Source organism: Corvus moneduloides, chromosome 1 (assembly GCF_009650955.1).
Source record: "Corvus moneduloides isolate bCorMon1 chromosome 1, bCorMon1.pri, whole genome shotgun sequence".
NCBI classification, from domain to species: domain Eukaryota; kingdom Metazoa; phylum Chordata; class Aves; order Passeriformes; family Corvidae; genus Corvus; species Corvus moneduloides.
The window spans coordinates 74,602,856-74,630,236 of NC_045476.1; the positions used below are offsets into that span (position 1 = coordinate 74,602,856).

At 42.0% G+C, this 27,381-nt stretch overlaps 1 protein-coding gene across 1 annotated transcript; it reads right to left on the bottom strand.

Annotated features, from left to right (window-relative positions):
* Nucleotides 1-984: 984 nt before the first annotated feature.
* Nucleotides 985-27,175, bottom strand: LY86 (lymphocyte antigen 86). Its single transcript, XM_032116205.1, has 5 exons — nt 26,852-27,175; nt 13,216-13,302; nt 11,688-11,816; nt 4,664-4,716; nt 985-1,735 (listed from the first exon to the last, which is right to left on the bottom strand). The coding sequence occupies exons 1-5, from the start codon at nt 26,970-26,972 to the stop codon at nt 1,640-1,642; spliced, it is 486 nt and encodes a 161-aa protein (XP_031972096.1). The 5' UTR covers nt 26,973-27,175; the 3' UTR covers nt 985-1,639.
* Between the last annotated feature and the right edge of the window lie 206 nt (nt 27,176-27,381).

A 27,381-nucleotide genomic window follows, 5' to 3' on the forward strand; every position in this document is an offset into this window, starting at 1 on the left:
TTTATTATTTATGTGGCCCTAAAATGCAGCAATGATGGTGTCTTGGATGAATTGTTTCCAAAACAGCATAATTTGAACCCTGATTTGGGGAGTGGCGGTCAAAGCTGTGACAAACACCTTGGCCTTCCTTCTTTTCTCTTCTTTTTTCCCCTCTCCAAACCAGGGTATAATAGAAATGGGCTGAAATTGAAGTGTATTACCTGTGTTCTATCCCATCTTGTATGCTTGCTGGTTCACGTTCAGCTGCGGTAAGCCTCCCTGTGTGAGCAGGTCTGACTTGCTCTCCTTTGCTGGGATAGCAGGTGAGAGTTTTGCTGCACAAGAAGAAAACAAGAGACACTCCCTTGCTGCTAGCTCTTGGCTGGTCTGAGGTGTTGGTCATCTGTGCACCAGGGATTCTTTGGCTGCTCAGGAATTTGTTTGAGCTGCAGAATATGGGTGTGTAGGATGGAGGCCATATGTCAGAGCTCCTGGGTGGCCAGATGTGAGGCACAGCTGCCCTAGCTGTACATGCTGAACCTCACCGACATGAGGCATGCAGCCCAATGCTGGTCACCAGCCTTTGTAAACTTGTGCTCAGCTCCAGGAGCCTCCTGTGTCTCTGATTCCTGCCCATACCTTTCCAAATCATAACCCTACTCCAGGGCAGGATCACAAACAGGTCTCTACACTCTCCAGCCCAAGATTCTAATCCCATGTGCTGCCCTGTGCTTGGTTATCTATTTACCCATCAGCTATGCCAGCTACAAAGGCTTCTGGAATGAGATGGTTTGGGGATGTGCTGCACTTGGAATATAATTTGTGTTACTTCTCCTGGGCTTCAAAGCAAGGAACAGTTTGTCCTCTGTGAATATAAAACGTAAACATGACTGATACTTCCTACTTAAAGTGTGCTCTTTGAACTTGTTTCCCTCATCATCCCCTTCCCCCTCCCCCCTTAAACTTTGGAGAGAGCCTAGAATCATGACAAAAAAGGAGAAAAACCAGTCTTTCATTATGAATTTATTGAGAAGCAAGAAGAGCACATAGCCTAGGTATAGAATGATTCACACATCACTTGAAAGACATTATGGAACAAAAAATTCCAGGTAAACTCCGAAAGACGAGGGTGATATGAATCCAGGGACAGGGCATCGATCACTGGAAAAAAGGCATACTCATCCTATTTGCTTTTGTTCTGTGGTTATAACAAAAGCTGTGCTAGTGGAATCTCCAGATAGGCTCCAGAGAAGATTTAAGATGTTGAGTTCTGTAACTGCATAATGTGTGATATATGTGAAAGTCGTCTTTTAGCCTGTGTTAGAAATGGATACCTCCATAACTTACTGCAAAAAAGTGTTTAGGCTCTCGCCTGTTCTGCCTCATGCTATTTTCATCCTAAGATGAGAGTGTTGGTGTTGGATACTTTCTTCTTACAGCTGTATGTATTAGAAGGAAAAAGTAGGCTACAGTGTGTGTTTAGAGATAAAATTACCACTAGAGGATCTAGTAACTTCTTGAAAATAGCAAATTATAAAGAGGAACACCATCAGAATCACCATGCGAGGATTATTTTCTTCAGAATCATTGTAGCATGCAAACAGCCTACTTGGCTTGAATAGTTTTGGTAGTCTGTAGCTTTCATGAAATTGGTTTGCTGCTAATAATAGTCTAAATAATTTTTCACAGTAAAATCTGCACAAGCGACAGTGACGTGATCTTGATTAGTCAGCTTTACTGAAAGAGTGTAATCTCCCTGTATGAGACAAATGCAAAGCAAGAGATTAGTCCATCAGTAGTATATAACTGCTTAAGTTTCTAGCTCCTCTTTCTGGAAGCAGAATAATGCTTTCCCCATCAAGTTCCTCCAAAACCTTTCTGGTCCAAATGTTTCAGAGGTGGTAAAGGACATGCCCATATTTTCTGCCAAAATACTCTCCTCAGAGATATCAATGCTGACAGCACAAGCTGAAAATTAAAACAGTGCAAGGGGAATGAAATGTTTTGCTGCATGAAAAATCCCTTCAAATCTGTGTAACTTCTCATGTTTCTTATGAGCAAGCACAACATGGCCTGTCCTGTTTAGTAACTGGAAAAAGAAGTACTAAGTTCTCTGGCACTTCTCTTCCATGTATCTTTTTGTTCAGTGTTATTGATATGAATTTTTATAACAGAGCCCATTGGGGGAAGTGTGTGTATAGATGACTCAATCTATGATGAATTCCTATATAATAAAAGAAGTAGTCTAATTTCCAATTGTGTAGTTGAAATTATGAATTCAGGCTTTAGGGAGAACTTATGTCATTACAGTGCAGAAAACATCTGAACCTTAAAGAAGCCATGGCTGTCTTGGTCAAAATGGCTCTCTCCAGACACTTGGGGAAGCTCTGGTCAGGGGAGGTGACAAGGCTTATTTAACAGATTTGGAAGAAGAGGTGAACTAGATTTTATTCACTGTATATTACTGGCACTGCAGTAATTATTTCTGTTTTTTTTTTTTCTGGAGCATGGAGGGGAACAAAATGTGGGGTAGGAGAGGTTGGCAGCACTGTCCTCCTGGCTTTGAACCACAGAATGGTCTTGCCCTGTTTAGAGCCCTTCTGGTTGTGGAGCAGGAGGAGGCATGGCTAGAATGAGTCAGGTTTCTTGGCATTTGCCTTTTACAATGGGATTTCTAAAGCAATATCTGGCCTGTATCCTCACAGAGAGGTTCAAGTTAGGAGTGAAATCTAAATTTAGAGAGAGGCCCAATGGCAGCATGCTCTTGAGAATAGAGCCTGCTTGTAATTCCTGTGTGGACTGTGCAAACATCCCTCATGCTTCTTGAATGAGGTTGTCCTTTGCAATGAGCAGAAGACGATGGCTGTTTGGAATAATTCCTTTTTGTCAGCGCAGGGGGATGATGTTATTTTCCTGATTGATTAATTAACTAAAGTGGCTTCCTATTCCCTTTCTCACAAGTGCATTAACTCTCTAAAAGCTTATAGTTTAATTCATAATAAGGGACTTCATAATAACTAATTTCCATTGCTTATTTCTTTTTTCTCCTTCAGAATAATTTTTTGCTTGTGGTGAAAAATTGTTATTAAAAGAGTCCTGAAGTTCCTGGCTCTAGAAACTAGTTGAAAATTCAGTTAATTTGCCCAGAACTGGAGTTTTACTGGTCTGCATGCATGTTTCTAGGGCTTCTTCTTGGTTTAAAGACCTATTCTTCAGTTTGTCTTGAGGCTTTACTACATAAGTATGTTAGTAAAGCTGCTACTGGAGCAGGAGGCTGATTGATGTGAGCTCAGGCACTCCTGTGTGAGACATCAAAAGACATGCTCAACATGGCATCTCTAGGTATAGCCTTTAGGCTGGCTAGGGTGGGATAACAGCCTGCGTAAAGGGGGTCCAGCTCCCTGTGTGAAAGCCTTGGGAAAATGAAGGTTGTGGTTGGTGCTATCACCAAGGGAAGATTGAGACTTATGAGATTGGTAGTGCTTACAAAGCTTGATCCTCCCTGAAGCCAGCTATCCTCGTTATCACCTCTGCAGGTCTCAGCAAGCCCGGTTCTTTGGGACTTATGTCTTTGTTCTGTATCCCTGTTCTGATCCTGTCTTCTCTTCCTGCCTGGAGCAATCCAGTGCTGAGCAGACCCCAGACCCCACCTTTGAGCCTCTGACATATGTTTTATGTCTGCTGCTGAAGAACTGAGAGCTCATGCTGCGCCTCTCTGAGTAAATCTAAGGAATATTTGACTGACCACCTGAACTCTATGCTTTTGCAGTGATGGCTGTGATCCTTTCTTTGCCACATTCTCAACAAGATGCCTTGATAATCAAAGACCTTGCCTTCTTCCCTTCAATCCAATCTCTTCATTCTATGTCTCTAAAAACTCCTTTGTTACGTACTGACCAAATAGATCTTCATGCTGTGCCTGGTTAAGAGACTGGTGCATTCAGCATTTGAGATCTTTATTTGCAGTGTGATTCAGCTGAACTTCTAGGAGACTTAGCTGTGTGTGGAGAAGGCTGCCAGTAAAAAGCATCTGTAATGGATGACCAGGAAATTCAGAGCAGTACCTAGAGTACTGCCTGTTTTCTCACCTTCCTAAGAAATTATTTTCTTATTTTAAGGCTCCATAAATCCAGAGAAAGTGTTCTTGGCCTAATAACTTGTACCTTCCGTTGCCACCTAGAAGACCTCGGTCTCTCTGCCTGACACCATGTATGTGCTGTGGAACACAGTCAATTGCAATAGCTATCTAAATTGCCTTTATAGCCAGAGAGGATGCCTGAGAGGATTTGGAGCCTCTCCAAATTGTTCCGTTCACTAAGGACTAAGCAAAATTTCAGCCTTGGTCTCTTGGGAGTCCTCTGGAACTGCTTCTTTTCTTGCTATTTTAAGAGTAAGAGAGGGAGAGCCTACTAAAGAACTCTATGGCCATCTGACTTAATGCTGGTACAGGAGATCAGCTATCCTGAAAAAAACCTTTTGTCTCTGGATAGTAGTGCCTCTGTAACTCTTTATAAGCAAAGCCACTTAATTTCATATTGAAAAGGATTATTCATATAAAACACTCTCAGATCCAGTGTGCCAGCTGGGGAAGCCTGGAATGTGCTGGTGTAATTGCTGGTAGTCCTCTGACCATACCTCATCTGGAAAGCCCTTCTGCTTGGGAACACAGCTGTAACCAACTTACCTGAGGGATTTCTTTGATTCCCAGTGTGACTGGTCCCTCATAGTAGAAGTGTTCTGGAAAGCAACAGTGGTGATGGATGGTTAGACATGCAGCACATGAAGGAAAGAGGCAGCTGATCATAGATGCTTTTTTTGTAATGGCATTTCAAAGCCTCTGGTGGCAAGTGTTATGGAGCTGCAAAATGCTCCATAGGCAGTCTTGCAACAGCCCTCTTGAGGGAAATATCAGAAGGTATACGGCCTTATGGGGAAAGCAAGGCAGAGCTTGGTCTCAAGGAGCATCTGCAACCCATCTAAATGGAAAAGGGGGGGCATGTCTTTGCACAGCCAGGTGGGCGTTCCTATGTTGTCATGCATCCTGCAAATGGAAGGGGATGAGGGGGACTGCCAGGCTCAAGTCCTTTAGCAGGAACTATTAAACACCTGCAGCTGCAGTAGTTGAACTGTAATGTTTTGGTCACTTTTAGAAAAACCAATCTGAGCTGAATGTGTAGGTGTGGACTTCTGACTACTTGCTGAACATGACTTTAAAGTAAAAAGAACATGTCTGTCTCTCTGCTGAGGGAGCGTTCATCAAGAAGTTACATGAGGTATTAAAGTCATCACAAGTTGTGTTAGTGACTGGAACAGAGCCTGGGAGTTCCACCTTCCAATCCCCATCTCCCTAATCGTGCGAGGCATGCCTGCTCTTGGCTGTTGAAGAAAGGGCAACTTTGGCATTAATGGAGAGAATTAGCAAGCTGTTCTGCAGTTCCTCCTACTTTTTCATAGCTTATTGGGCCAAACTGTGCAGACTTGACTGAAAATAAAACTTGTAGATGTTTCAGTATTTCAGAATTCCTTGCACAACTTGCCCCACACAAGTAATGGAAAAAGTCTAAGAACTGTTTAAGGATTCTCTTTTGTAGGTGTCATGAAATATTCTTTACTTTGACAGTGACAGAGGAGTAAGTGTTTCATCATGTTTATATGAGTATGTGCTGGCATTTTGATGCTTGTCACTTCTAGAGAGCTGTTTTAGTCTATTCTCACTGTTGGTTTAAACTGCTTCTTGTGAAAGGTTGGATAAAAGCATCTTTAGGTTGTACAGTCCATCTCTCCATGCATGGACTTGGAAAACAGTCCACAAAAGTTCTTCCCACACATGATATTAAATGTAGTCTTGTAACAAAATTATATGAAAGAATCATGACAATAAGATAAACTAGAAAAAGGAGAAACCTGAGATATCACCAATGCTCTACACCTTTGCATTAATGAGAAGTTTGTTTAATGTAAAGCCCTGGTGATCCTGGGAGGTGGAGAAGATGCAAAACAACTCAGTGTTGCCCTAAAAAAACAGAATAAATACGTCTTGGCTTGTCAATTTCAAACTGATCAACTGTGCTACAGAAATTCTACTGTACTGATTACCCTCTGCATCCCTGGCTAATTCATGTGGACACCAAGAAGACTTGTTGTTTTCACAGAGCAGTCACCATCGCCACTTGCTTCTGTGCACGAAGCAAGAGCTCAGGAGTCTGACACATCTCCACTGCAGGGAGCAGTGACTCAAAAGTTTTAAAAATACAGTACAGCCCACCTCTCAGTTCACAGCTTTAATAGTCTAAATGGGAATTAAAGGCACTGCAGGCTGCATAACTTAGGTAATGTGTGACTCCCCTGGGACTTGAGCTCTGCATGTCGATATGAGCTAAGGCATATTGGGTCCCCCTCAGGGTGGTGTGGACAATGCAGTGGTGGAGCTCATGCTTTGTGTGTCCTTTTGTTCAGTAGAGAGCCTCGTAGGACTACCTTTTCTTTAGTCAACTCACAGCCTAGCAGATCTTGGATGACAGCAGAGGAGAGTAGAGAGGAAACTGGGCTGTGAACAATCACCCTGCCCCAAAGTCCTTCTGCACAGGGACATGGAAGCTTCTCTTGGTTCATGTGGCTTGTTAGGATCTCATCTAGCCTCTCAGAAAGCCATTCAGAATCTAAAAACATAGATGCAGCATTCAGGCTCTGCAAAGCCTGTATTTTAAAATGAAGTAGGTGTCATCAGGCCATAAATTTGCTTCTGAAATGATGGCAATGCTAATCTCTCATCTAGTGTAGGTAGAAGCTATTTTTCCCCACAAACTTCACTGTGATAAAGTAACTAGATGAATGCAGTCTCAGGGCTCTGCCTCAGCCCACTCTGAGAAGTTTTCCTTGATTGCTCTGATGTGTTGTAGCTATGCTTTTGCTCAGTTATCAAAGAAATCACTGTCATGGGCTGTATTATTTTCCAAGGAGCCTTCAACAGCAGAGCAGCAGGTGCTGCATGTCCAGTTTGAGGTCCACATTTACTGCATTATGCTTCAACTTTACCCTTATTTAGCTCTTTCTAACCATGGGTCTTGAAGTGGTCCACAACTGAGTCATATGGAGCTACTGGAGAGATTCCAGTGGAAGGCCACTGATATGATTAAGGAACTAGAACATCTCTCCAATGAGGAGAGGCTGAAGGAGCTGGGACTGTTCAGCCTAGAGAACAAAAACATTAGGGGACAGTACATCAATATGTACAAATATCTGAAGTGGAATTGTAAAGAGGATGGAGCCGGGCTCTTTCCACTGGTGCTTAGTGGCAGGGCAAGGAGGCAGTGGGCACAAACTAAAACACAGGTGTCTCCTGAACATCAGGAAAGACTTTTTTTACTGTGAGGGTGACTGAGCACTGGCAGAGGTTGCCCAGAGAGGTTGTAGAGCATCCATCCTTGGATATATCTAAATACCGTGGTCCTGGGCAACTGGCTGTCGGATGGCCCTGCTTGAAGTAGATGGAACTGGATTAAGTGATCTTCAAGTGTTCTTTCCAACCTCAACAATTCTGTGGTTCTGTAACCAGTCCTTTGGAAAACTCCTGCGACCTTCCTTGCTTCAATGGGGAGGGGGAAACTGTGCTGCTTTGAAAGTATTTCCTTATAGGAAAGCAAGGGCAGCTTTCATTTTCAGCTAGTTGAGACCTGTCAGGAAATACTATGGATTCATCAGTCTGCTGAATTTTATAATTCATATTCACTTTGGACCATGGAAACCTTCTCAATGGATCAGGCTTTTCAAAGACCATTCAGTTTTCCAGTTGCATGAGGATTTCTGCTATAATTCCAGAAGTGTAAACATCCTCCAAGGCTTGAAGGACTGCAGTTTATTACAGCATCCTTCATACACATTTTTTCTCCATATATTCATACATTTTTACATTCCTCCATTGAAAGAGGATGAACACATCTGCTGCAGTAAGTGTAGCTGTCACAAACACTGAGCCTATCTCATTGAAAGAGTTCTGTGGTCTTCCTAGAGAAAAGCCCAAATGTGGTTGCAAAAAATGCTCAGGCATTTGGAAGAGCATAAACCATGAGTGCATTTTTCCAATTAAATATTCCCCTTTTTCTTTTTTGGTCTGCTGGTAGTTTATGGTACTTGTCAAGCATGCTGTCATCAGTGATGTGCTTTCAGCCCTTTTTCTTATAGATTTACCTGGAGGCGATTTCTATAGAGCAGCCTAGAAAATATTTCTAATGTACCACTGAATCAAGGTGATACTACTGTATTTTTTGTAGCAGCTTTTCTCTGTTGTTTTTACCAAAAGTAACTTAGTCCTTTTCATTGCTAGTGAGAGGGCCTTTAGTAGCTTCCAGTCTGAAGCAGAGTTTTCAAATGTGTAAGTAAGAACTTCCTGAGGATTACTTCAAATTACTAGTTATCATTTATCATGAAGAAGCCTCTCCTTCCTGACTAAACACCTATAATGAAATTCTCACTCCTCTTTCTCAAATCTTCCTTTCACTGAAAATCTTTATGAGTTCTCACACTCTTGTACTATATAAAGGCCCTGTACATCTGCACCCACCTCTTCCTTTTTCTATGTTTTAAATATTTTTAGAACTTCAATGCTCTGTGTTGGAGTTCTTCTAGGACACGATCTTGCACCCATGCAACTGACACAGCTTCTGTGGGTGCTGTGGATGTAGGAATGATGTGAATAACTGCCAGCTATAGATGTATAGTTGAGTGGGAAAAACATATATAAATATATAGCCAGGTGAGAAACATTTGCTCTTTTTACTGGTGAGGGAAAGGTCAGATGAAGGGGCTAAGCAAGATGGCATTGTGTGTCAGCCCAAAGACCTAGCTTTGTGGTATAGCTGCTTTCTCAGAAACAGCTACCTATATTCTCATTGTGATAGCCAGTTTTTTAATTCATGTTATGTTCTCTACTTTTATTCACAAATACTGTTTTAGAAACTCGCTCACTGTAGCACCTACTGAAAGGGACAATAATGTAAAGAATGGAGGTTTGAAGAAAGGTGGGGGTTTTTCTATGGTTTGGGAGGGTGCACAAGGAATTGTGCAAGTGCTCTGATGGTGGCTCTGTCAGTTGAGCCTGAAAGAAAACTTGCAGAGGATGTGGCTGTCTTTTTGTCAGGTAGCTTTGTTTAAGCCTGCAAGTTGTGGTTGGCACATTGCTTAACATTACCCTGGTAGGTCTTCTACTCTGATTTTAGTGATTGCATTGGGAAACCTGTTAAATCTTATGTAACTGTTTTCTTTGGAGGAAATGGGGAATAACCAGCACTTTCTACTGAAAAAGAGGAAGGCCTGAGTTCATGTTATGCCACAAAGAATTTAGCAATCTTGTTGTTATTGTTCCTAAACAGACAATGGCCAATTTCCTTGCAAACTTTGAGCTAACAACTTCACAACAGACATATAACTAAAAGAAAGATCTTGGAATCCTATTTATGAGTCTGAGTGAGCAGTGCCAGATATGACCTTTGCTTAACAAAAACAGTAAATACTACGTGATTATGATGAACATGAAACCTCCAGCTATATTAAGTCTTTCCAGCACAGAGAGTATTTCCAGTCATGAAAAAACTGTAGCATTATAGAAGAGCAAATATAAATAAAGAAAAAAAGAAAAATTTTCTCAAACAACTAAGACTTTGCCACATCTGGCTCTTATAAGTCTCTTTTTCTTGTCATTTCTGCTGTGCTTTTCCTCACCAGTGAGTGGATCAACAAGATCTATAGAAGGATTATGTTTTGTCTAATTTTGGGAGAGGGAGGAGCAGGCAATTTTTGGCCTCCTTGTGAAAGGCAAGCAAATTCTGTGTGAAAGTATATTTAAACTCAGGTCAGGTCTGGCCAGATGTTGGAAACGTTGCCCATACAGCAGGGAAGAAGAGGGTCTCCATGAAAAGCTTCAGTTGAAAGGGCTCTCTGCTCTCCTGTGTCTTAGTAGCCTGCATACTTGGCCATTCACATGTTGTCATTCCTGCATAGGCATTAGGTCAGGTTTACAGCTGTGCTAATGTGGTAAATTTTGCCTGAACTGCCTTAAATTGGTCTTCAGCTCAATTCTGCATCCTAAAACATGGGTTAGATTCAACTGTCAACTAATTAAGAAATACCACATTTTCAGTCTGAACCTGTCTGAGAAAGTTCACTTCTTCCCCACTGTGACTTAATTACTACATAAAACCAGCTGCTGAACGAGAGAGTGTGTATTAAAAAGTGCATGGCAGAGGTCTTTGCACTAAAGTAGAGATGCTTCTAAATGAAGATATACAGTATTATTTAAACAACCAACTATGTGTTTATATCATAATGTACTTCAATTAGCAGAAACAATCACCTGTCATCTTAAGATTAAGAGACTTGGAAACCCCAGGAGGTTTTGGCTTTGTAGCTTAATGTGTGAGTAGCAGTTTGTGCTCAGCTCAGGATTGACTCTACTTCTCCTTAATGTATTCACTAAAGGATGTTATTTAGTACTTCATCAGAATAAGATAGTTTTTCAGTAGGTCTGTGGGTGGGTTTTTTCCTCTTGTAATTCAATACACAATTGAAGAAACTTCTGAATTTAATTTTTTTCTGTATCTGGCTTACAGGATTTACATAATTGGTTGCTCATGCAGCATTTCTCTATTATTCTTTGTGATAGTTTTGTGCAGTGTGAAATGTTTTAGTGATTTTCCAGGGGCTGTCTTAGCAGTAGTGCTGTGCATGGTCTTTAAACTCATAGCCCTTGCACATGAATTATGGCAGTGTTATCAGCTTGAAGATGCAAGTGAATGGAACGAAAGCAGAGCTTCTGTAACTAGCTGGTGCTGTAACAACTCAAACTTCTCTGTGGCTCTACAGTTTTTTTTATAAAATCAGCCTGAAGAGATGATCATGATGTAATAGGGATTTAAAAATTACTGGATATATGGCCACTGCAGTCCAGAAGCATGACCATAGCTCTCCCAGACACGGCACAGCTTACTCGGCACTGCCTGGCCTGGGTTGTGGCAGAAGGGGCCTTGAGGTGCCCAGGCTCACCTGGGCCCAAAGATGCCTGCTTTCTGGGGGCAGCTAATAGTGCTCTAAACCAGCTAGAGCAAGTCTTCACCAGCTGGCAGTGTGACTGGCATGAGCTGAATTCATCTGACTGCTGCACAGGCACAAGTTGAACAGAAACAAGATGCAAACCATAGATGGTAGCACATACTATCTTGTTCCAAATATCCTTATTCAAGCATATTTCCTCATAGTGATTAAAGAATTGCCTTTAAGGACAGGAAGTGTGACTTGCTTAATAGTGAAGAATATGTTCAGAACGTGTTTGTTTGCTCAGCCATTTGTTTTACAGAACTAGCCTTTATTTTTCTCATACTTCTTGCTCACATGACAACCACGTGCCTCTAAATAGGGCTTATGAACCTCTCTGCTGTTGGATGAGGGTCACATAACCACAGTTATTTTTAATGGACTTGAAATCCCATGTGCGTGCAATATTCTGTGATTAAAAATAAAGAAAACAAACAGGTTGGGGGGTAAAGCAGGCCCTTAAATTAAAATGTCTCTGTCCTACTGTGTTCCTGTCACCCATTTAACATGCTGGTGAAGTAAACAGAACATTACGATGTATTGGTGCAGTCAGCAGCACAGTGGGTGCATCCTACTTGGAGTATTCAGTAGCCATCAAACACTCTGAGTGCAACCTAAATTACCTCCTTTCTTCATTCCACAGAAAATAAGCTTAGGATGACCCGGCCCACAAAGTGTCTCTGAGTAGGTTAAGATGGTCTTTCTGTTCATGATCATGTCCAGCTTGACATGGAGTTCCTTGATGCTGTGGCCTACACACAAAGCAGAAAAGAGAGCTCAAACAGGTTTATTGCTTTATTTTAAAAAAGATTCTATTTTTTCCTCCCAGCTGTTTGAGCCATTAGATGTTTTGTCTTCATTGAGGACTCCTGATACATAGAAATTTGTTCTTCAGGAACAGGTCTTTAGGCTCTTCAAGGTATATGACAGGGGACATAATAGCAGTTATCTTGATTGCTAAATAAACTATGCCCATGACCATTTTCTGACTCTGAGGTCAAATGATACAGCAAATCTCATGTCCTTACATCTAAACTTTTCTTGTGTTCTTAGAAGAGGGATCATATCCACTGGGGCCCTGGGAGCAACCAGTAACTGCTGCTTGGGAAAACAGTAGCTGGTCTGAGCCAGACATGTGCCAGGGACCAGCACAGCAGCTTGGCAGTGGTAGGAGGTTGCCTGCTTGTGCCTGGCTTGCTAACATAGGCAGAGCCAGAGAGGCTACTGGATTTAGATGGAGGTCCTGTACTCTGATTCATGGGAAAAGTATTTGCAAATGGCTGTAATGTGATTTTTGCAGGCTTGTTTACCTTTGCAGCCACCTGAAAACTGATGCTCCCTGGACAAATTGACAGCATATATCACAGGAAGGAAGACCTTTTGCATGTAAGGAAGCATTCCCAGGTGTTAAAAGACAGTTGTCACACAAACTTATTTTCAGCACTTTCATATTTATGCTCTGGTAGTAGAGGATCTAGCTGAGCCTGGGGACAACAGGTTTGCAAGAGGTGTCTTTCCTGTGAAAGAACCATAAAGCAAGCTATGGCTAATAACTTGCTAATTGTGCACCCAGTTTTTATCTTTTATTGCTGATCAGTCAAGTGCTGAAAGGTATAATTTCAGCTAGTGCAGGTGGCAAACTGATTGCCTGACTGTTGCCTCAGGCCAGCACTTTCCCAGCACACTTCTCAGTATGCCCAGGAGGGACAGAGGGGTGTCCCCACGTTGCTCTGTGGGAGTCCATTCGGTCCCCTACCTGCAAGGGTCACAGCCTTGGCACTTTGGTGAGCACTGCTTGTGCTGACACAAGAGTGTGGGTGCTGGAGCTGTCTCATTCAACAAGACTCTCCGCAGGAGACTTAGCTATGAAGATGATAAGCTCTAGAGCAGCCCCCCCTTGGCTCTCCATGTGTACAAATGAAGAGCAGAATGGGGGCTGAGGGCTGATATGACCTGTTTAGGGTGACACACGAAGTCTGAGGCCGAGCTGATAACAGAACTGACACTTTAGTAACCCTGCACAGATCCTAAAATTTGTAAGAAATGAAGCCCATTCATATTTTACAGGAGATTGTCACACTTGCTTACTTAATACCAGCACTCACACGTGAATTAACTGTGTACGGCATGAGAAAATAGCAATTCGCTTACTTAGGACTGCTGCAGCTCTGATGTTAAAGGTGTGGGTTGTGATATCAGAACAATGGTCAATGCTGATAGCAAAATCTTGCTGGGGATCTGTTTCAAGACACAAAACAGTGAGTTACAAGTTGTATCTTCAATGAGATACTGCCTGTACAGGAAAAAACAATAAAATACAGAAGTGTTATAAAAAACAAATTAAAACATTCCTTAAAAGTTCTCCAAGAAGTGCTTAAAGCTCCCATACCCTGTGTTCAATAGCTACTTCTATCCTTCCTGCCCCCTCGGTCTGAAGTACACTCAGATGATAACCTCTGTGAGGCTAGAATCTACTCTGTAGGAAAATGAAGCAAGTTCAAAGAAATGAACCAAGCTCTGCGCAGTGGTGGGTAGTCAATACTTATTCAATGGTGAAGTCTCAGAACAATAGCTCTTCCCAGACTCTGCACATTGCCATACCTTCCTCAGCACTGATGAGCAATTGGTCATGAAGATGTTTTTTAATGAACTTGTATTACAAGATGGCTTGGTGAAGCTGATTGGGAGACTGAATTCTGGAGTGGGATGGAAAGTCCAAAACTGAAAATTAAATTGTGTTAAATGAGGTACTGCAGTACTTTTTGCTGAGTCCATCATCCTGTGATATTTCTAAGCCAGAAAATATTCTACATTTCTCCTTTTCTGGGAGACTTCAGCAGAGCTGTGGGACTAAAGGGAGCCCTTTGACTTACAATTGCCGTTAATGTGATTCTTTCCAGTTTCTACAGTATCTTTTTCTCTGCAAAACCTCTAAAACTCTTGTAAAAACATAATTGTTTTCCTACCACTTCCACCTTCTTTGTTGCTAGACTCCATGAGACTTGATGCTGTGCCTGAAGGCTTGCTGACGTGTCACTTTCTGGTGACAGGCAGCAGCAACCACTGACAGCTCAGCTGCCACAACCAATAGAATGTGCAAGCGTTTTCCAAAGCTGTGGCAGGAGGGGAAAGATTTGGCCAGTTTGGAAAGATACCTTGAGCCTCAAACCTTGCTCTAGGCATAGTTTTGTCCCTCATTATGGCTTTCCACAGCCAGCTTGTACATCCAACATTGTTCTCTGTGGAAAAAATAGAAGCAACTGTGGCATGCACAGAAGCAGCCATAGGCTTCTTGGTTTACATAGATCTGGTAGTGACAAATGTAGGCTTGGGAACAGAGTTCTGTTTCTAAGTTATTGTTGCCTGAGCTAATCTTCTCACTGAGTTGAAAATAACAGGTTGGGAGAATTTTCCTTTGATGCTGTGGTGAAACTTGAGTCACGAGCGTCCTCTGTGAGGCTGAGCCAGCATCCCTATAGTCTCACTCTGTTTTTGCAGCAGTGCCCCACAGCTGTAGCAGCTGGCAAACAGCAGCCTGTGTGACCAAAACCTGATTGCTTAGAGGGGATCACAGAAGGAATGAAAGTGTTGAGAGGACCTGGAGGGCTTTAACTAAGCCAGGCTTTGTGAACCCACAGATTATCAGTGTGGTCTAAAGGAGTCCCTGAGCCCTAAATTCTGGTAAATGAAAATAACTGTTCAAAGGAGGGAGATAAAAGACACTAGTATTTCCCACAGCTCTGTGTCCCTGTGCTGGATTTTTTCCTCCACGCCACTAAAGCAGTCTCTGCAGTTGCATAATCTGCTTGGGACAAAAAGTTAGTGCCTGGAGTTGTTTATCAGGTGTCACCAGAGTCAGAAGGTTGTCTTTCCTCTTTTTTCTTATTCCTGTCAGTTCCAACTTTGTTTTTGCAGCTTCAGAAGCTGTTGGAATCAGTTAGGAGAGCAGTTTCCTGCTACAGCTGGAAAGCATGTCAAACTTCTCTTTTCTCTAGGACTCTTACTCCTGCTTCCCCTCTGGTTTCTACCATCTCTCAGGGCTTGGTTTCCGCTTGCCTCTGGACTTCTGCAAGAGCCCCTCTTGCTTTGGTTTTGTGTGTGGTGCGATGATAAGGTTCAGGAAGCAGCTGCTCAGATTCAGAGCAGTTTGGGCATTGATGCCTACAAATAGGGCTGGTTGTCAAATTACTAAAATTGTTAGTTCTGCAATTTCCAGAGGCAATTATGGTCAAACATGGCACTGGAACATATATGACACTGTTCTCTTTTCAAAGAGACTAGGCTGTACTTTAATGAACAAATTAAATCATGGTGTTAGGGCTAGAAATTGAACTTTTAGTTTAAAATTTCTCATCAGTAACTGAGTGGAAAGGGTATGTTCATGAAACCAAGCTTTCTGGAAAGCTTGGGCTTCTTATTTTAGTTTGGATGTCTGTTTATTTCTATGGGTTGAGCTCCTTTGACAGATGACACATTTCATAGTGCATCGTAGAATGGATGTCTTTTACTGTACTGCTAGTGATGCAGCATAGGATCCTGACATCTCCAGGAGGTGTTGTCTGGTCCTCAGAGGAGAGTGTGGAAGCACTCACATGAGAAACTCCAGCAAAAATTGTGAATTGGAGCACTTGGATTTTGTGTTGTTACTCTGTTGCTGAGAAATGTAAAATTTTCCACTGCCAAAAGGACCCCCAATTAATTTTCTGACCATCCCTGCGGAAATTCCTGCTCAGACTTTGCAATCCAACTTTGCAATCTTAGATACTGTGGCATATATGGGGGCCTCCTGCTGAAATCAATTGAGAGGATGGCTGTGTTGCTACAGCTATGGTGCCAGGGAGTCTGGATTCCCAAACATGTAGGGAGAAAGGTTGCTACTATAACGAAATTAGTGAAAATAGTGGGGTTTGGCCACTTGACAAGTGAAGAAGTCTGTAAATTCACCTGGGCTTTATATGCACTAAAGGATTGTGCCATACCCTTCTTTCCTTAAATCATGAGGAATCCCTCCTGTAGCAATGGCAACTCAAGGCACTTGCCATTTTTGTTTTTCATCTCAGATATACGACTGTGAGTCACTGTGTGTCTCCTATGGAGGCTTAATACTTATTCTTCCTTGTTTGCCTCAATCTGAAGTGAGCTGGTTAGACTGAAAAAAAAAATGTTATGTCTTTCACATGTGCAGAGCAATAACATTTACTGTTAGATCTCTAAAACACGTGGGGCTGCCCTTCAGCCTTCCACTTCCCTGCAACATTTCATGGTGCACAGTACTGTATGTTCCCAGACTTCCCTCCACCTACTCCCTTCAATCTGCTCCGTCTTCCATAATTAAAGCTAGAAACTCTTTAACTGGTTGCAGGATTTTGCTTTTCCAGTTCAGCTTTGATATATCACCAACACTCATAATGTTGTTGGAAATTTTGCAAACACATTGAGGTTTATCAGTACAAATCTGCTTATTGAGGGGGAAAAGGGCATTTTTTGTGTGTCTAATGAGAAGGACTTGGGCTGCAACACACTTATAGCTAGCATGAAAGGTGTCTGGAAGCAGGATTTTGACTCAAGTTTCTCTCTAGGCAGTTCTAAATCTTTCAGGCAACTGCTCTGGTAAAGGGGAAAGTCTTTGGCTTTTGTAAACAATCAGTGCATTCCAAGATCTTTCAGACATGTTATTTGAACTGTGGCTGATGCTGAGCTCCCAACTGTATCTAGCACTGAAGACTGGCTTCTGTAGTACAATCCTGCTTTGTGAGAGGTGAATTTGGGATGTACCTGGCCTCTTGCCACTGATCACCCCTTACATGGTTTAGTGTCAGATGAGCCCATGCATCCCACTGCCCATTTCACCCTTTCCCAAGTACCTTGGTGGAGATTTGTTGCTATATTGACCTCGGATGTGTTTTTCCATGTGCGCTGGTGCCACAGTGCAAGATTTCAGCCTGCCTTACTATTTCAAGGTGCTCACACTGATGGGTTTGGCTGGGTTTTTATTAGAAGACTGAGCAGGTGTGTGTAGTACAGCCTAGAAACTCAGATGAGTTCCCGAACTTTTCTTTCTAGAGTTTTTTTCCCTGCTTTTGTTCTTGGCGGAAGGTTCATAGGTAAATTAGCTCAGACATATTTACAGCAGTGTAGCCTCAGTGACGAGGACAACAGATGGGAACTCCCTTTTGTGCCCTGGTTACTGCAGCTGTGGGGCCAGTGGCTCCTGCCCCTGCTGAACATGGGTGTGCACAAAGGCACAGGGCTGCAAGCTGGGGCTGTCCTTACAGCCTCCTGGGAGGGGATCTCCAGAGCACAGGATGAAGCGGACAGCTGGGAATGAAAATGTGCTAACCCACTGTGGCTATGTCCCTCAGAGCCTGAGCTGCTAGATGACTAACTGGGCATTACAGAAACTGCAAGGACAGATGGGAAGCACCTGTTCTAGGAATTTTGCTGCGCTGGTGTTCAACAGCCTCTGTCTTTTATTCTTCTCTCTCCCTTCCCCCATCTTTTTAACTATCCTCTACTGGCTTCACTCTCATCTGAATCTGCTCTAAAATCACGTTGTTTCCATATGAGCATGAAAATCAGTGGTATGAGTGAATAGCAGCAGCAAGCAGAGGAGCTTTGCTTGTGAAAGTCCACATCTGTAAGCCTTGGAGTGGTAAGAGGACCTTCCAAACTGGTAAGCTTTGGGTGTTTCAAAATAATACTTTTAGGAGCAGATAAGCCACAGAATTGAATGAAATGGCGTAACTGCAGTTGGCCACGGTCATATAAGGACAAGCTGCCGCTAGAGGAGATGGAAATTAGCACAAGGAAGAAACATTTAGCAATTACCCAATATTCCTCACCTTCAGAGCTCTTAATAAAATTAAATCATTAGTCTTTACAACATTCAAGGTGATGAAAGGAGAGGGAAAGAATGAGGAACTGTTTGGGATTTCAGACTTTATGTATTCGTTCAACAACTTCCCTTTAATGTCTATTTAAATAAATTAACCTGAATGCTCAAGGTTATATTCGACAGTGGAATCTACTTACATGGTACTGAGAAAGAAGCATCAGGTGAATTAGCAGCTCTCTGGTTATGCATCTACATTGCCCTGAGCACCTTCAGCTTAATAAACTTCCCTTTGGGCCTGTCTTCAGTGCATGCCACTGCCACATCCAGACGTGTCTGGGAGGGGCAGAGTGACCCTCAGTTCAGAGGGGAGCAGAATAAATTGTGAGACTCACACTGCCTGTGTCTACTTTATCATGAGAATACTCCATCCCAAGACATTTACCTTAGCCATGACCAGCTCCAGGCTTTTGCCTAGTTCAGACAGTCACTGTATGTTTTATCACCTGAACTTTTCTGGCTTGCTTAGGCAACGAAGAGGAGAAGGAATAGGGAAGATTAGAGTTCATGTATCCTTAACGTCCTGAGGTTACAGACTGTTTGAGTTTCCCTTTGCAAACAGTGCTATCAGCTTGTGGTCTCTGAGGTTGCTTAAACCCAAACCTCCAAAGCTTTTGGAGATGTCTAATGGAGTGAATAACTCTGCTTCCTTTCTGATAAAACTTACATGGCTGTAGAGGGAAGCCTGAAGATTTGGTTTCAGTGTAATCTATAAGCTAAAATAGCCCAGGACGCTAGCAAAAGAAACTTAAAATGCGACTTAAAAAAAAAAGTGTTCATGCAAATTAAATAATTTCCAGTCCTCTCTCAAGAATACTGAACCCTAGTAATGCATAGAGCAGTTACATATTTCTTGGTTAGATTAAGGCACAGGCGTTACTGGCTGGTGCTTATGGCCTTAGTTTTGGAGCAAGGTGATTTCAGTGTCTTACAAAATTAGTTTAAATAAAAGACAAAGATTTTGTCTCTTGTTACTTCAAATAAAATTCGTTGCCGAGTATAACTGATGTCCAAATGTGCAAATATTCAGAAACAGTAACTCAGAAAGCTTCTCCAAATGTCAGGTGGAGAAGGGAGGAAGAGATTTGCTGGCACCTGACTGATGTGATGAGGTGGAGGGAAGCCCCTGCAAAGACAGAGGGTGAGAGGAGCCCTATGCAGCTGCAGGGCTGTGTTTGGGGATGGGGGTGTCATTAGCATGCAGAAAGCAGCCTTGTCAAAGACATGCCCTGACTCTCCCTGCCTTTGCCTGCCTGAACCACCTTTCCTGAGAGCAGGCTTGTTAGAGGTGTTGGCCGAGGCTTGACGGGAGGCTGTGTCTGAAGGTTCTTGGAGCCTTTCCTTGCTTTAGCCAGAGGTGGTATTTGGAAAGGGGGGTTTCTGTGCTTCGTGTGGTATGACAAACCTTTATCCAAGCCTATTTAAGAGGACAAAACTGAAAGATGCAGGCTTTGAGAGATAGCACATATAGATCTGTACTTGATAATCCTGATTTGTCCTAGTTAGCTTGAGAGAGAAAGGCAGACAGGGCAGGCTTCAACTACAGCAGTGTAACAAGAAAATACTGCATTAATTTGGGCCCAGCAGGGACTGTATTAGAGAGAGAAAGTCTTTGTTCTTCTGTTGGTAAGAAAACACCATGCACGGCATGAATAAGATGCTTACAGTAACTGCTTGTATTCCTAATCAGAGCTGTCTCTTCCCTCTTCAATGTGTTTTTTTTTTTTTTTAATCATTTTTTCATATTGCACTACTTGAGACTGAGATCTCTGGACATCAGTGCTTGCCAGAATGACTGGGGATTCACAACAGACTTTCAGACTTTTGTCAGAACCAAATCTTGCTGTAAACTGTCCTGCTGTCAGACACATGCCATGCTCTGGGATAGCAGCTATACTGCTGATTATACAGAGCAGTAATCAGCAGCATATAAATGGGCTAAATGTTCCCATTTTCCCAGGATGGGTTTAAATCCACCACAGGAGAATGGCAGTAAGCTGCAGTTGGAATGGCATGCTCCCTCTGCTGAAGAAATTAGCTGGGTTCCCACCTGCCTGATCACCGCTGGATCATTTGACAGGAGCCATCCATCTTCAGGTGGAGAGGAAACTGAAGCATTGAATTAATTTGTGGTAGTTTTCAAAATGCTAGCTTTTGGCAACTAGAAGCTCTCCTGAGTCTAAAAGCAGCATCTGGAACAGATCAAAGGGTTTTGATCTGGTATGTGGTGAATCTGTAAAGGGCATTTGGATGTCTTGTCTCTCATGGCCACAGTTTCTCCTTAGTTTTAGGTTGCTTCCTTAAAGTTGGTACAGTGACACCAACACACAATAATGCTGAAATAGTTTTTTAATTTTTGTGGTGTTAATTTTTCTTAGAATACTTTGGATATTTTTCCCAATGGATATTAAATTGCTATGAGCACCTGATCTCCTGCCTTTATTTTCTTTGCTAAACTGTAGGCACAGTAGGGTCCAGAGATACTTTGAGGCCTTGATGACGGCTCGAGATGAGATGATGTGGCAATGTCAAGAAAGTGTAGCAATGTTTTATTGCTTAGAGAAAAAGCTTTGCATAGGAACACTTATTATCAGCTGTGGTTTGTTCTTGCTCCTGACTTCATGCACTTGATGTGCCTTTTGATAATTTCTGCTTTATGTAATACAGGAACTAGTCTCAAATTTTTATCAAATTGTTAAAATGGCTGTGACTCACCTGATTAGTGTATTAGAGTGCTCCCTCCATAGACTCAGATTCAGTGTCCAACAGCAAATGACAGTATTGCCCTTGCCCACAGTATTTCTTTACTAATGTAATATGCCATTTTTAGGTATGTCTCTCCTATATGTTTTCAAATGGGAGAACATATTTTTATATGGCTTGCCCTCTGAATTGTTCCCACTCATCCTTACATTTACCTTAGTGACTCAGTGGCTACAGTGACCAAAGATGTGGCAAAAGTCAGTAGGTGAAAAACATGCCAATGAGTTTAGAATTATTAGCTGGAGATAGGCAGGAGAGGCTGTCACACATAAACAACCATCTTTTGCAGTCCGTGGTGCAGGACCTTAATTGATTTGGTGAAGAGTTTGGCACTGTGAGGAAACCACTGAGAACTAAATTAGATGGGAAAATTTAAAGCCTGGTGGGAGAAGTTCAGCTGAGGTTAATTCTCTCCACTACTAGTCTCACTGAAAGCATTAATATTGATTTTACTGAAAGATTTAAAGTCTAGGTACCGAAAATAATGTTTTTGCCGGAGCACCTTGGAGGTATGAAACTGTCTCCTGCTCCTCTTTGCCATTTATATTTTAAAACTTACTAAGTACTCTTCGCCCCTGAAAGAAGGGTAAAATGATGTTCAGAACTACCTCAGGAGTTCACATAGCAAAAGAAAGTTTAAATCCTCTAATGAGATGTGGAAAATGAAATAGATGAGATAGTTTTAATTCATGGAGGAACCAAAATTTTAAAAGAAGATTTTCATGTGCACTAATAATAATGCTACCTTGCTTCTGATGATAGTTTCAGTTTGTTAGGCTCTGGTGCCAGAAATATACATGTACACATCTGGTCTTCCCCTTGGAATAAGTAAGTTATACTGGATGAGTACAACAGCAAAGCTATGACAGTGAGAGGGCTTGGACAGAGTAAACAAACAAAAAAATTGTTTTCAAGTGGAATTCTTAAATTCTTTGATTGTTTGCCCATTAGCAATCTATGCAACAAAAGATCAGAGGGGAGTTAGTGTCGTGTGGCTTTAAATAATTTAGAAGCAGAAGCAATTGCTGGAGCCTGTTTGAGGGAAATAAATAAGTAAGTCCAAGAGAAGCATCTGGCTCAATCTGTCTGCCAAAAACCCAAAGAGTAATGGAAAAAGAACCTCTTTTTACCGAGAAGAATAATTTTTGCCCTGAAGAGGCATGAGTGAGAATTTTTTTGCAGACCTCTCTTTCCCAGCTGAAGCTGGGATTACTTATATCCTTTTAGTAAAGAATATAAGCGTGTGGTCAGGGAGGGAAAAGGACTAGTTACAGTAGTTGACATACAGAAGAGAAAGTGATATGCTGTAAAATTAGTGTTGCAGTGATGCCAATTTAACAGTACTGTTTACAAGTTGGTATTGCTGATTGAGCAGGGCTACATGTTACAGGTATATTTTTTAAAAAGGAACAAGTGGAATTTAAGAAAAATAGTATCTTTGATCTCTCAGTATGTAGGAGAAGGTATATGAGTGTGTGAGGGGGACCCTAGTAAACCTGAAACTATTCAGAAAGGACAGACAAATCATCAGGAAATCGTGAGCTAATTAGTCTGTCTCCACTTGTTTTATTTTAAGCACTGAAAAGTTCCCTCAATACAGAGTTTAACAGGAGCATGTCTTCACTGCCCTGTGTGACCAGAGCAGGTTCTACACCCTGTTGAGTTCAAGGGGCCATTGTAGCAGAGATCCAAATCTGAGCTCACACATTTAAAGAAAAGCCATACAAATGAGAGTTTCTCTATCTATAAATGCAATCTACTGCAAGTGTGTACTGAAGTGGGCAGTCCTGCCCTCTCCTACTGTACCACTGGAGGCCAGGAAAAAGGTTTATAGAAATTACACTGCTTCAAGTGTGACGCAGAACTATGCAAGCCTACATGGAGATCATTGGACATAAGTTCAGCCTGACTTTCCTCTGTTTTGGAAGAGGCATTGTCACGTAAAAATAATTCTCTAGATGACCAGATTGCCTTGGTTCTTTGTCTAGCAGAAGACATGAATTAAAGCAAATGGTTAGCCATATCCCTATATATGTTTCACTATTTTAAAAATTTGTAGATATACAGATATAAAACTTATAAAGGATGCAGCCAATCTCATATTTAGGTTCTGGAGGTTGAAATGAATACTGATTATTTGCTCCTTCCCCTGAGACTTTAATGGCTATTAACCTTGCTTCAGAGAGAAAAGAGAAGAAAAAGCAAACAAGATCTGATATTAATTGGGAAAATGTGTTTGTCTATGATATTTAAAAATCTCATGTGGTCTGAACAGTGTTTTATAAAGCCTTGGGAGTATTTCTGAAGATGTCATCTTTGAATACTACTACTTTGACCCTTCCGAAGATCTCCCTGAAATTCCCTGTTATTTACTCCAGTGCACAGAAAACAAAATCCTTAATGGTTGATGGTGTCCATACCCTTTATTAGAACCTTCTGCCTTATCAGACTTCTTTTCTGCACTGTAAAGAAACCTACAGTTTCAGGGAGTGGGCAGCTCTGAAATCTCCGAGGTCCTAAACTAAACGCAGAACTTAAATAATCACCAAGCATACTGGTCTGCATTTGCTGGTCGAAACAAAAGCAGGCATTCTGAAGCACTGAAGTGTTGGTGCAGACCCACCTAACATTTCAAGAAAGAGCTGTAAAAATAATAAGAAAAATATTTTTTATGTGTCTGCAGGAGCAATCACTCGCTTTCCCCTATGAAGGGGGTCCCATTTGAACACTACATAGTAAGAAAGTTTTCATGGCTAATTAAGACAATTAGGCTTTACATGAATGATCTAGAAGCAGATGCTAGTAGATGTGTTTAGGAGTTATGTTCTGTAGTCTCTGACTACTTTGCACTTCCAAGTGGATGCCTATTACTCAAATAACACTGGAATCTGCCCAGGGCACTTTGTTACCATTGCCTACCTGCCCTTCCCTTCGCAGACAATTGTCTTTTAAAATGTAGCTGGAAAGATCAAAAGCGTTATCACAGTGAAATTAAAAGGGACAGAAATTGGCCATTTGTGTAGCAGGTTCTTTTCATGTCTGTGCATAGACTTGCCAATTATGGTTCTCTTTTCTCAGTCAGAGATGTTAACCTGTGCTGCTTTTATCTTGGGATCTCTGTCCAGGTTTCTAAAGTGATTTGTGGTCATTTGAGATCTTCCTTCATATTTGTCACTTGTTCCTGGGAGGAAGAGTGGCCCTAAGAGGAAATGTCTTGCTATTTATAGACTGTCTCGGTGTTATGTCTCCTGTGGTTACATAGAGGAGGCAGCACACTCTCTATTTACTTTACTTTTAGACCACCTGTCTCTCAGCTTGATTTTCTCACCACGGACTTGCTGCTGAGAACTTTCGTCTGACTTCTTTTAGATGACTTCTTTACAGTTGCATTATACTGATCACTAGGGTCTTGTCTAGCCCTTTCTTTTGACTTGGAGTCCTGGTTACAGAACATTTAGTCTGATGTGGCTGGGTTGGAATGGGGACGCTTTCTTTAGGATCCAGAGCATGGGCTGAGGCTGGGGGCCTGATGCATGCCTGTATCTTATGTGCTATAGGAGCAGGGTGCAGGTAGAACAATTGCTTGTGACCGGCAATTGCGACTTTCTCCTGGGTACAGGAGATTGCTACACTTTCTCTGTCTTCAGTTATCCACCTAAACTCTGTTGCATTAATCACAGTTATATTAGCCCATATTTTTGACTTTAGTTAGATTTTTACTGCATTACAGGAGAGGATCTGAAAAAGCAAAAATGGGTACTTGGCTCCTTTTTAAATGCTCAGACTGAGTTCTAATAATTTGTTGATAGAGGACATTCAGGTCCAGAAGCAAGTTGTGAAGTACTTGGTTAAAATTCTCTCAACCTCCTTTTATTTTACTTGATTCAATCCTAATTCACTGATAACATTCTAGCGTCTATAGTAACAACATTAGAGGTGAAATCCTCACCCTCTTGAAACCAACAGGCAGTCCGTTACCCAAGATTTTGTGCTTGTTACCTTACTGTGGCTCCTGTTATCCCCGAAATGGGTCATCCTCTGATATTTTCAGTGCAGCAAGAAATACCAAAGGGATTTCTGAGACTGGAGGTATGTATGGGGCAGTATTCCTCTGAAATAGCTAAAGAGGATGGGCAGTTGCCTAATATCAACTCTACATTTGCTGACATTATAAATGTGTCATGAGAAGGTTTGTTGGGAAAGGGTCTTGTAAAACACTAACAAGTCTGTGTCCTCCTGGGTGAGAACAATTGGCAGGACACAGATGAAAAATGGAGTTATGTTCTGCCCGTCTAGTTATGGTTTATAGTGAAATGAAGTAGGGACAAAGCTCCCCCTCTCCTGAAAGAGTGATCAGCACCTTGGGCATCTTTGTGAGCTCGCCAGTGAGCTCAGTAAGGACAGTGTCTCCTCAGAAGCAGATGTAGACTAGTGTACTTGGATTTATCCTCCTCACCTACAGATGACTTGGCTCGACCCCAAACACCTTTTGTTCTTCTCCTTTATGCAAACTGCCAGATTATGAACTGCATCAGCAGCAATACCGATGGTGTATCCTGGGCTGATGCTGCACATGTGGTAGCCTCTACTGATGGTAGCTGTGAGTTGCCTCACCTTTAATCTGACAGAGCAGTATGGCAGCAAGGAACCTGACTTCAAACAGGGAATCTTGTTTAATTCTTGCATTGTTTCCCCATCTGTGTAATCTTTTCATCTCACATAGCTGCGCTCAGGAGAACAGAAGACCATTCTAACTGGTGGGACCTGACCTCTATGATCTCTGGCTCGTGCTTCTCAAGCTGTGAATTCCCCCTGAATGAATATACCTCTCATCTTCCTGTTCATGGCAAACCAAAAGAAGTGACAGAAACAAATGACTCTAAACAAATGCATATTGTTAGCTAGGCCAGTGATGTGCACAGTAAGAAGCATCATTTAACTGGCACATGCCAGCAGACAAATTCATCATACTCTGAACTGACGCAAACTGTAGCCTGTGCCTCTGTGTCAAGGCATCTCATGCTGACAGAGACCTGTTGAGGGAGCAGAATTCACTTATGCAATAAATTGTTACTAAAATTAAGATAATACCAAAGTTTGTATTCTATATCTAATAAATATTTTCTTAATGTGTTGTACCCATTTATAGAATGTGAAGCCTGACTTTAGTCCCCTGGGATCAGGCCAGTAAAGAATAGCATTACAAATATTTATTTACTTCTCTTGTCCCTCACTGGCTTTATTTTAATGGGTGTGCAAAAACGCATGAAAGCTACAGGCGAGGAAAAGCCCCCGGGAAAACCCTTTGTAACTGGATGAATTGGAAAAACAAACTCTAGGGTGCTCATTTACCATGAATCGCTTTTCAAATCACGTGCGGAAAATGAATGAGGCGTCTGTGAATCTAATTCCCTTTGTCCCAGTTGTAAAGCAGATCAACACAATAGGAGAGGCATACGGCCAGCAAAGCAAGAGGTGAAAAGCAGGCACCATTGAATGAATTCATTTTCAGTCAATTCCAGTGTCGCTTGCTCCTTTTCTTCTCTACAGATTTAAAGAACAAACAAAACCCTGTGATCCCTGGGAAATGCCTCTGGTAAGGGCTGCGGCTGAAGTCTCGCTAAGCACAGAGGCAATGGCAGAGAACATGAATCCTTCCCACTGTCACACTGCGTCCCTTGTCACTCCAAGTGGGAAGAAAGAAAGCACATCACCACAGCCTCATCGCACATTAGGAAAGCAGCAGATCAGTGCATTGAAGAGCCTGTTTCATCCCGGGGTAAAAAAGTTAAAGACCTAGGGTCTTCCTATTTTTTTTTTTAACCTAATTTCAAGATAAAAATCTTAGTCGTCTCTTTCATGCTAAACTGTTTTTTTCACAGCGGTTTATTATTCTGAATTAAATTACATTATATCCTCTTTATTATCTTCTAAATACAGTGAGATTTGTGAGCGTGCGAACCAAAACCAGCTATTACTTGAAAGACGAAAAATATTTTTAGATGTGAAACCCAGTGCAGGTTTTGGAGTGTAGCCCTTCCATTCATTGCCTGACTTATAAGCATCACTCACTGCATAAGAACAACTCTGTTGAGCAGCTAAAAGGAAAATGGAAATGTAAAAAAATCTCACCACAGCTTTTGTAATAGATTTCCAAGTTGTCCTCTTTGCAGACTGTGTGCGTAGGCCATTCTGTGCTGGCATTGATGTAAAGCAGGACTAAGATGAGAAGAAGAGCATTTGATGTCTTCATGGTGGTGGTGGTAGTTTGCAGGATCACTTCTGTCTCTTGCTAACACTCTGGAGGGAGGTGTTCCTTCCTTTCTCCAGGGGACACAGGAGTTACAACATTCGTGCCTGCAAAAGGGTTAAGCGAGCAAGTGCAGCCACAGCTTCCCATAATGTGGTATAAACAAGAGGCTAATCAGAATTGGAGGGTGTTATTTCCGTGTACTTAGACTTCTGCTTTCTGCTTGGTGTTAAACTAATGACAAATGAGCTAATCACACCTACTCACTGCCCGGCATACTCCTGCCTCGGTGCCTGCTGGAACAATGCAGCAATGTGTTTATTTCTCCTCTTGCTGCCAGTTTCTTCTCTTGAAGTCAAAGCATTTGGGACAAGACTTCAGACAGGCTTATTTTGCAGCCTTCTGGCTGAAA

What these genes read in the sequence shown, in the direction of transcription:
- LY86 (XM_032116205.1), bottom strand. Translation starts at nt 26,972, where the DNA reads ATGAAGACATCAAATGCTCTTCTTCTCATCTTAGTCCTGCTTTACATC. An exon ending in AATCTATTACAAAAGCTGTG is followed by an intron (nt 13,303 to 26,851) that starts GTGAGATTTTTT and finishes GTCTTGAAACAG; the next exon opens with ATCCCCAGCAAGATTTTGCT. An exon ending in CTGTGGAATGAAGAAAGGAG is followed by an intron (nt 4,717 to 11,687) that starts GTAATTTAGGTT and finishes GTTGCTTTCCAG; the next exon opens with AACACTTCTACTATGAGGGA.